General features: G+C 34.4%; 1 protein-coding gene across 3 annotated transcripts in view; it reads left to right on the plus strand.

The window, feature by feature from the left end:
* Window positions 1-9,870, plus strand: part of RAB18 (RAB18, member RAS oncogene family) — a 61,241-nt gene that overhangs the window by 18,525 nt on the left and 32,846 nt on the right. For all 3 annotated transcript variants that reach the window (XM_019731537.3, XM_019731536.3, XM_074324757.2), the window contains exons 3-6: window positions 240-301; window positions 6,964-7,036; window positions 8,249-8,367; window positions 8,442-8,508. In XM_019731537.3, the coding sequence (XP_019587096.1) occupies window positions 240-301; window positions 6,964-7,036; window positions 8,249-8,367; window positions 8,442-8,508 (321 nt within the window). The remainder of the gene's footprint in view (window positions 1-239; window positions 302-6,963; window positions 7,037-8,248; window positions 8,368-8,441; window positions 8,509-9,870) is intronic.

Below are 9,870 nucleotides of genomic sequence, written 5' to 3' on the forward strand. Positions count from 1 at the left end.
TTTTCAAGAAGTACAGGTAGGTGAGTGTTTGAATTCTACAGGCATCTGGTTTTCATTTATCTGGATTAAATCCTAAGCTGCTGAACTTTACTGACATTTTTGGGTTTTTTTATCTTCACATCCATAACTGTGAATTTGGGTATTTGATAATGTGGCTTCTCTGTTTTCTGGTTTGCTTGGTAATTGATTTTGAAACTATATTTTACTGAGATTCTTATCAAAATGTTTTTTTTTTCAAGGTGTTGACTTTAAGGTGAAAACAATTTCAGTGGATGGAAATAAGGCTAAACTTGCAATATGGGTAAGAGTTTCTAAAATGCATTTGTATAAATGTTAATGTACTTTTTAAAGAAGCAAAGATGTATATGTAGTATTAGAGGTGAATGAACAATTTGTATTAAATAACTTTTAGGAGATTTGATGTTCATTAAAGGATAAGAAATAGTTATATCTTATAGTTGGGTAATTAAGCAGAGGCTTGTTTTACTTAAATTTTAAAAATATATCATCCCTTTATTCTGTTCTTTATATTCCACGTGTAAATGATATCATATGGTATTTGTCTTTCTCAGTCTGACTTATGTCACTTAGCATAATACCCTCTAGGTCCATCCATGTTGTCATAAATGATAAGATTTCGTTCTTTTTTATGGCAGAGCAATAGTCCATTGTATAAATGTACCACAATTTCTTTTTCCATTCATCTATTGATGGGCATTTCGATTGCTTCCATACCAAAATGATGGTTACCAGATGGGAGGGGGTTGAGGGGCTGGGTGACAAAGGTGAAAGGCTTGAGAAGTACATATTGGTAGTTACAAAATAGTCACGGGATGTAAAGTACAGCATAGGAAATATAGTCAATAATACTGTAAAAACTATGTATAGTGTCATGTGAATACTAGACTTATCAGGGGGATCACTTCATAAATTATACAAATGTCTAACCACTGTGCTGTACACCTTAAACTAATATAAAATAATATTGAATGTCAACTATAATTGGGGGAAAAATAGTCATGGGGATGTATAGTACAGCATAGGGAATATAAGTCAGTAATACTGTAATAACTGTGTACAGTGTCAGATGGGTAGTATACTTGCTGGGGTTATCACTTTGTGAGTTACATAAATGTCTAACCACTCTGTGTGTTTTTTTTGTACACCTGAAACTAGTATAATATTGTATGTCAACAGTAATTGAAAAATAAATTTTTATAAATTAAAAAAAAAATGTTATCACTTCAGAATATTTTAAAACAGAACAAAGTATGAAAAATAATTATCTTGGCTGCCAGAGAGAATCATTGTTACTGAATGTATTTCTTTAAAGTTTAAAAATGCAAGTTAGACTGAACTAACACTAAAGGCCGTTGTCGGGGAGAAAGAGAATGAAGTGATACTTAGAAAATAATGTTTTTCATGTTTGTTAGTATAAATATTTATAAATTTTGAGTTTGCCAACTTCAGATTTATTTTTCAGTACTGATGCCCAGTCTTTCTATACTGGCTTCTTTGCTTTTCATTTGCCTGTGAACCTGGTCATGTGACCCACATTGCCCGGCTATCTAGACCCCTTCATGGTAATGCCGATTAGGTAGCATTAACTGTCACAAACACCCCAGATGCTCAGTGTCCGTCTGTGTGCCCTTCTCTGTCTTTCTCCTTCGTCCCTCCCTCCCTTTCTTTCATCTATCTGTCTGTCTATCTATCATGTCTCTATATCTATCTTTAAATATGATTACTAATATATTAAATATATATTACATACATGATTTATAAAACGTACCATTTTAGGTATCTCATTTCTATATATACTATAATTAAATATATAAATCTTTTTTGTAACATGATAAACAATGTTAGAACTGGTCAGCAGTCATCAAATTGAGACATACTTCACAGTGGTGGGTAAATACTAAGCGCTGTCTGGGCATCAGTTACAGATCGAAACCCCAAGTGTTTATTCCTTGTATGATCGCATTCATCTTCCTAGCATTCTCTGAATGGCACACTATTCCTAACAAACGTTTTATCCGAAATAAGGAGTGTGTCTAATGTTTCTTCCTGTTAATTTTTTCTAACATATAATACTTTACGTGATTGGTAGCCTATTTGCTCCTCTCCCCCAAAAACCTTTAGTATCAATCAGAACTGTAATGCCCAACAGAAAGCAATTTGAAAAATGTTGGACTAGGTCATAGTGAAATATATTGAACAGTTTAAGAACGCTGGCTGCTTTCTGTACTTACGTAGGGGCCTGATTTTCCATATACTTTTTATGGTTGATTTATTGTCTGTTTCTGCCCTTGGTACTACTTTGTAAAACGTACAGATTAGAGTAGGATCTGAGGCTTGATGGTTGTCATGAGATCTTTCGTACGAGAAGTTTTTTGTTTGTTGGTTCCTTTGTTTTTTATTTACTTTATAGTTTCTGCCTAATAAAAAGGGTGGCAGGTATTACTGAAGTGACATCTTTATCATAGACCTATAATTATTTTTTAAAGAGATGTTTCCCCGACTATAAGGATAATACACACTCATTCTAAAAAGGATCATTGAATAATACAAAATAGAAAAGAAAGTTTATCTTTAACCAATGTCTACATTTTAGTTAACATCTATTAACATACCTAAGCATGTGCCTACTGTTACACATAATGTATGTGCAATTTTACAGAAGAAAGGATTGTATCTTATGTTTTTTCACCTGTTTGCCCTTCACCCACACACTTTACACACTGTGTACATTTTTCTGTGTCAATGAGTGTAGAGGCACATCAGTTTAAGTGACCACCTGTATTCCATCTTATGGCTATACCTTACTTTAGTCACCCCTTAGGGAAAGATATTTACATTGTTATTAGTATTTCACAAAGATCAGCTGCCCTGATGGGCATCCTGCTTTATAAAACATCCTGTGTGTCCCTGGCCAGGTACTTTAGGATGTTCACCTAGAAGTAGAATTGTTGGTTCAAAGAATGTGAAGATTTAACATTGATACATACGAAACAGGTCGAAAAAACTCATATTTATTAATTATATTTTAAATGAGTTTTTATATCCTTTGTTCATTTTATATTATCATTCATGATTCATGTTTTTCAAATGTTAAAATACTAGGTTTTTGTCAAATGCTAATTTTTTTATTTTTAAATCCTATTTAAGATGAATATATGTTAATGTTCTTGTGTGTGTTTTGTGTGTGTGTGTGTGTGTGTGTGTGTGTATGTGTATGTGTAAAATACTATGTTGTATGCTACTGACGTTTTTTTTTTTTTCAGTTTGTCATTTACCTTCAAATCTTGTTTTGATGAGCGTGTTTGTGTGGGGAGTGAAGTGTTAGGGGAGATGTTCTTGCCATACCAAGGTTTTAGTGTTTATGTGGTCAGATCAGTTCTTTTCTCATGGTATCTGGGTGTCATGTCATATTTAGGAAGACCTTCTCATTCAGTATTAGAAATATGTGAACCCATAGTTTCTTCTAGTTCTTCTATGGTTTTATTTATGTCAATAAAATCAGTTCCTCTCCTACGGAGAAGCTCCTCTAGGATCAGTCAAATGGAATAATCAAGCGTAGCCCCGCCCCAAAGCCTACTGAAAGTGCTGCATACATATCATGAACTACTACTTGGCACCTCTGAGGTTGTTTTTCTCTGTATCCTTCCCTTACTCCCACTTTCTATTATGTAGCCTAGATCCTTTCTAACCCTTTATACATCTCTGTCTTCAAAAATCTTTTCTCTCTTCTCTCATCAGAGAATAAAACCACAGGATAAAGATAATGAGCTCTGCTGCTTTTGTGTTACAAAGATGTCATTACGCTTACAACATATTCCTGTATTGAAAACAAACACAAGGAAAAATATAACTTCTGACTATTTAAGCATATAAATTTTAGAGTTGTTACAAATCCTGGTCTAGTACTAAGGCACAGTGTTTTTTGCCCATATTATCATACCTACTTAAACATTTTTGTAGGTAAATCAAAAAATGTCAAGACTGTAAACATCTGCCCTAATTAAATATTCACATGAAAATGTACATCATGTGCGATATTTTAACAGTGAAACATTTTTTGCTTTGATCTTTACTTTGAAAACATTGGGCTTTTTGTATATTTAACAGGAGTTGGCAGTTCTGATTTTTATGTTGTGCTTCATCAAAGCAGTTATTGAAGTTGATCTCAGTAAAGACCAAAGGGAACAAAATTTATATTCAAATGCTTTTTGCTAGTTTTGGAAATTAATTTATTAAAGTGTGGGTATTGTCACTATGCAAATAAAATGGCTTTTTTCCCATTGTAACAAAAGGTCTTGGGCGAAAAATAGTTCATGCTTGGTCCTTGCCCTGACCTGTATCATATTGCCTGAATGATAATCTGCTTTAGATAGGAAGTCCACCACTTTATGCAGCTTTTAATATGTATTACTGTTTTGAGTAAACACACAAATCGAATAATTTTAAATGCCAGAGGCAGATTTTGTAAGACACTTTGAGGCAAAGAAAATTTTTCTAAAGAGAGAAATATTTATTATCTCATAAATTTATGTTTAGAAAATTTAATTTTGATTTTGTTACTTTTTCACTTCAACATGGCAGGGGTTGGGGAGCAGTTTTTGTAGTGGTGAGAATCTGGAAGTAAGGACATTCTGCATTTATGTAAGCTTATCTGTGGAAGAGTAGTGGATGTACAGAATAGTCTATGTTGAAATTTCATTTCCTAAGTTTTCTTTTATTGGTCTATACATTACCTCAGACACTCTCTACCTATTGTTATTTTCTTAAAGCATTCTCTGCATTGGTCAGGCAAAGAAACTAGGTATTGCTGCATCATGTGACTGCTGGTTTAAAATTCCTCTCCAATCTTAAAAACCTCTTAGAGGTTATTAACACTTTTTATATCTAAAAGAGCTTCTGTTTGCCCCATAGCTAAACTCACGTTTTACAAACATGGGACTGGTCGCTAAATTGACATTTGATATACATACTTACTTTTTTTCAGGTTACTTTACATTTGTAGACTGCAAACTTTTTCTTAAAAGACTTGATAGTAAATATTTAGTGCAACCCTAAGGTGGGCCATATAGCAGTGTATAAGTGAATGGGTCTGGCTGTGTTTCAATAAGACTTTAATAAAACCTTACATAATAAAACAGGTAGTGGGCTGAGACAGCAGATTGCCAACTGCTGCTTTGCATAATCTTAGGTACCTTGAATCCGTAGTCCAAGGATGGTAGAAAGAAAACAGAGGGAACCAGGCCCAGAAGCAGAGGCTTGTTAATTAGTTTGTTCTTTTTTTAAACAAAAATTGATCAGTTTTCTCCACGCACTGGGGTTAAACTGATGATTAAGCAGATGAGGTCCCTTCCTCATGAAATCTTATTTGGTTTTATGCATTATCCTAAAAGAAGATACATAGAAAGCACTTTCAAGCTAAGTTTGTTTTCCTAAAATAAAACACTCCTTGTATCTCTTTAAATTAGTGGTTCTCAACCTTGATTCCATGTTAGAATCCCTGGGAGGATCTTAAAAATTCTGTCATTCCCTAGACCAGTTAAGTCAGAATCTTTGGGGGTTGGATACAGGCATTAGTATTTTGCTTTTCTTTCTTCTCTCTCTCTCTCTCTCTCTTTTTTTTAAAAGGTAACAGATCATTACTAGGCCCTTTTTCAGAATTAAAAAATAAAAATATTAGCCAACTGTATTTTTAGAATTAAAATTTAGCCTGCCATCAGTTGGCCTAGATAGTGACATTACAGTATAAGTGACTAAAGACCCCTTGAAAGGCTGGAAGTCAGAAGACCAAAGGTCTAGTCCTGTTTCTGTGTAACAGGCAAGTTATTCCACTTCTATGTGACTCAGTTTCCTCGGGAAAAAATGACTGGTATTGCCCTCCCCCAAGGAATAGAGTGTGAAACTAGAACATGCACCAAGAAAGACTGCTGAACATCAGAGAGTGATATGACCCAGTATTGTTGAGACAGGTAAAAGGGGAGATAGCAGGTGGAGAACCGAAAGCCAGCTGTAAAAATGGTCAAGCCAAACATGGGCTGAGTGGAAAAAAAAAAAAAAAGACAAGGTGATCTTTCCAATGACAGCCCCATGTCCTAAAAGCAAGATTCAGTAAGAATCAGGGGCCTTTAGCAAGGGTGCCAAGGCAGTTAGTTCTATGGGGATTCCAATAGTCTTTCAACAACTGGATAGCCACGTGCAAAGGAATGAAGTTAGACCCCTACCTCATACCATATGTAAGCACAGCTCAGAGATACTGTGAGTTTTGTTCCAGATCACCACAATAAAGCTAGTATCACAGTAAAGTGAATCGTAATCTTTTTGCTGGTAGAGGGTCTTACCTGGAATTTGTAAAGAAGGCAACATCTGTGAAGTGCAATAACAGGCATCAGTATTTTTCATTTCCCAGGAAATTTCATTGTGCAGCCAGAGTTGAGAACCATGGCTTTCAATGAAATGGGTTTCCTATGTGATAAAAATCTAAATCCAAAGTGATAGAAAACCTTTACTTACTGTGTTTCCCCGAAAATAAGACCTAGCCAGACCATCAGCTCTAATGCGTCTTTTGGAGCAAAAATTAATATAAGACCTGGTATTATATTATATTATATTATATTATATTATATTATATTATATTATGTTTTATATTATATAAGACCCGGTCTTATTTTAAAATAAGACCGGGTCTTATATTAATTTTTGCTCCAAAAGACGCATTAGAGTTGATGGTCCGGCTAGGTCTTATTTTCAGAGAAACACGGTAGTTGCAGTTTTTTAGAGATGAGTCAGTATTTAATTTTATTTAATGTAACACTTGTAAGAGAACACGTCTTATTAAAATTTCAAGTTTTAGATGAGCTGCATTGATATTTTTAATAATGCTGTTTGACTTTCTACTCTGTCATTTATATTTTGTTTTATTTAATAGTAATTGATTGTCACTTTTAGGATACTGCTGGTCAAGAGAGGTTCAGAACATTAACTCCCAGCTATTATAGAGGTGCACAGGGTGTTATATTAGGTAAGTTTTTACTTTAATACACTGTTTTAAAAACATTGTGCATTATTAGAGTTTCTGATTTTCCTTGTCTTCGAAGGTCAGTAAGTTTTTGTTTTATTTTTCTCTAGGGCTACTTTTATATAACTTGAAGTTGTATTAACTTCATTTAATTAATGAATATTTAAACTTTTAGGATTTCTTTTCAGCCCTTTGTCTAGCAATTAAAAAAATAAAGGTCAGACTGATTTATCTGGTTTTAAAGCACATGTCGATGAGGCCATAAGTGAGGTTTAATAGTTGGTCCGTGTTAGAGTATTACCAGAAACTGATCTTCAGTGAGCATCATGTTAATATATTTGCTGCACTTTATAAAAGAAGAGTGTTGCTTAGTGGAACCTGTTTTATCAGTCTGAAGAATAGCATGAAGCACTTAACACTTGATTCATAACCACAAAATTTAACACTATTGATTGAGAATCACACAAAATTTAAAAACCAAATGTGGATTCTCAGTGTACTTTGTTGGAAAGTGCTTGTTGTTAGTGCTCCTGGAAAACTGTTTAACATGGATATTGATCAGTTATAGGGAAAATTCTTTTTTTATGTCATGACTTGTGATGCTTTGGTTTTATTTCTGTTAATTTACAGCATCTATTATTGTTTTGGTTTTGGTATCTCCTAAGTTTAGAAAATATTGTAAATTAATAAAGCTCTTTATTATAATCAGAATAAGATGAAAGTGATAACAGGAAGACAACAGGATTCCATCTACTAACTTTACATAGTTTTTCAAAGTTGAAAATTCTGATTCTTGTAAGGAAAAAATTAACAAGTTAATAAATGTTTAAATTCATATGAAATTTTTTTGTATTTTGCTACAGATTTGGATCTAAACACATTGGTTTTAGAACAAACCATTTTTTGGTTAGGAATGGCAACAGCTGTTTTGCTTAAATTAATTTTCAGTTACTGCACAGGGCATAATTTCATTTCTCTCACAGTGTGTTAATAAAATTAAAGTGTGTGTGTGTGCATGTAAATGTATGCGTTTGTTTTCTTTATGCACTTGTTTCTTCCATCTGGGTCAGTAGACACTGATTGTTAAGCATGGAAGGCTTAAAACCTACTGACTTGCCTATGTAGTAACATTAGTTTCTATTTACATATCAGAAATACAATGCCATTCTGTCCTATTTTAAATGCTTATTTAATAAATGACTCTTTTTACTTTAGTTTATGATGTCACCCGAAGAGATACCTTTGTTAAACTGGATAATTGGTTAAATGAATTGGAAACATACTGCACGAGAAATGACATAGTAAACATGCTAGTTGGAAATAAAATTGATAAGGTAAGAAGTTAGACACTTGGCATTTTGGCTGTATATTTTGGTAGCTTTTCTTAATCTTTGCATTTATCTTTTAGGAAAACCGTGAAGTCGATAGAAAAGAAGGCCTGAAATTTGCACGAAAGCATTCCATGTTATTTATTGGTAGGTGTGTGAATATTTATCCTTTTATTATTAAGGAGGAATTTAGAAATTGAGTTTCTACTGAATTTTTTCTTTATGAATCATAAAATATATGTATTTAGTTAATAGTTGTCCCATGCTATAAAATCTTACTATAGAATCAGGTTCTTTATTTTTCCTTCTATTAAAAAAAATGTATATAGGATCACATTATGTAAACATACAGAACACAGTCAAATCGTTCCTTTCAGGACATAAGGCATCAGTAAAGCCAGGCTCTCACTGTCAAGTTGTTCCTTGCTGGTCCATGTGCTAGCAGCAGTGGCATCGGCAGGGAGCTTGCTAGAAATGCTTCATCTCGAACCCTAACCCAGATTTTCTGAATTAGAATCTGCATTTTAACAAGATCTTCATGTGATTTGTGTGCACATTAATATTTCAGAAGTGTGGTAGAGCAGAGCTTGGCAAAGTACAGCATGGACCAATTCTGGCCCCACCGTTGTATTGGAACACAGCATGCCCAGTCACCTACATATTGTCTGTGGCTTCATGGCAAAGTTCAATAGTTACAACAGAAACCACGTGGTATCTGAAGCCTAAAATCTTTACTATCAGGCCCTATACAAAAATGTTTGCTAACCTCTCCTCTAGAAAAGTTTGCCGACCTTTCGCCCATATCAGAAACACCTGGGGAGCTTTTGAAAATTACAGGCCCTTGGGCCTTATCACAGGTCTGAAAGAAGGTCTGGAAGACAGTATATAAAAACACTCTGGTTGATTGTCAGCTTTGGGAATGACCAGTGTCGCTGTTCCTGGTGCCAGAACCTAAGGAATCAGGAAATGGATGTGGGAGTACACCATGTATAGCTAGAACCCGGCAGTGTAAGTGAAAGGTATAGGGAATTTTAGGAACCAAGTACTGTCCCTACTGCTTACTTGCTGGGTGTCCTTCATTTCTATACGTTAGTTTATTTACTATTTATTGAACACAGGATATTGAATAGTGAACAAAATGAACAAACCTTTTGCCCTCATGGAGCTTATATTCTAGTACAGGAAACAGAGTTTAAAAAGTAAGTAGTGCTATGAAAGAAATAAAACATTGTAAGGAGAGAGAGGACGACCAGCGTGGGAGCTGACTAGGGAAAGTTCTTCAGGGCACTGCCGTTTGAGCAAGAATCCCTCATGTAAACATCTAGAGGGAGAACATCTCAGGCTGAGAGAATAGCAAGTATTTCCAGAGGTAGAAACCAGTTTAATGTAGTTAAGAAACAGGAACAAAGCTTGTGAGCTGGGGCAGTGTGTGTGGAGGGAAAGGGTGGTGATGATGGGAGATGAGATTTAAAAAGGTCATGTTGGACCTCACAGGATATGCTAAAGAAA

Source organism: Rhinolophus sinicus, chromosome 1 (genome assembly GCF_057876585.1).
Source record: "Rhinolophus sinicus isolate RSI-liver-muscle chromosome 1, RSI-T2T, whole genome shotgun sequence".
In the NCBI taxonomy this organism is placed as follows: Eukaryota; Metazoa; Chordata; class Mammalia; order Chiroptera; family Rhinolophidae; genus Rhinolophus; species Rhinolophus sinicus.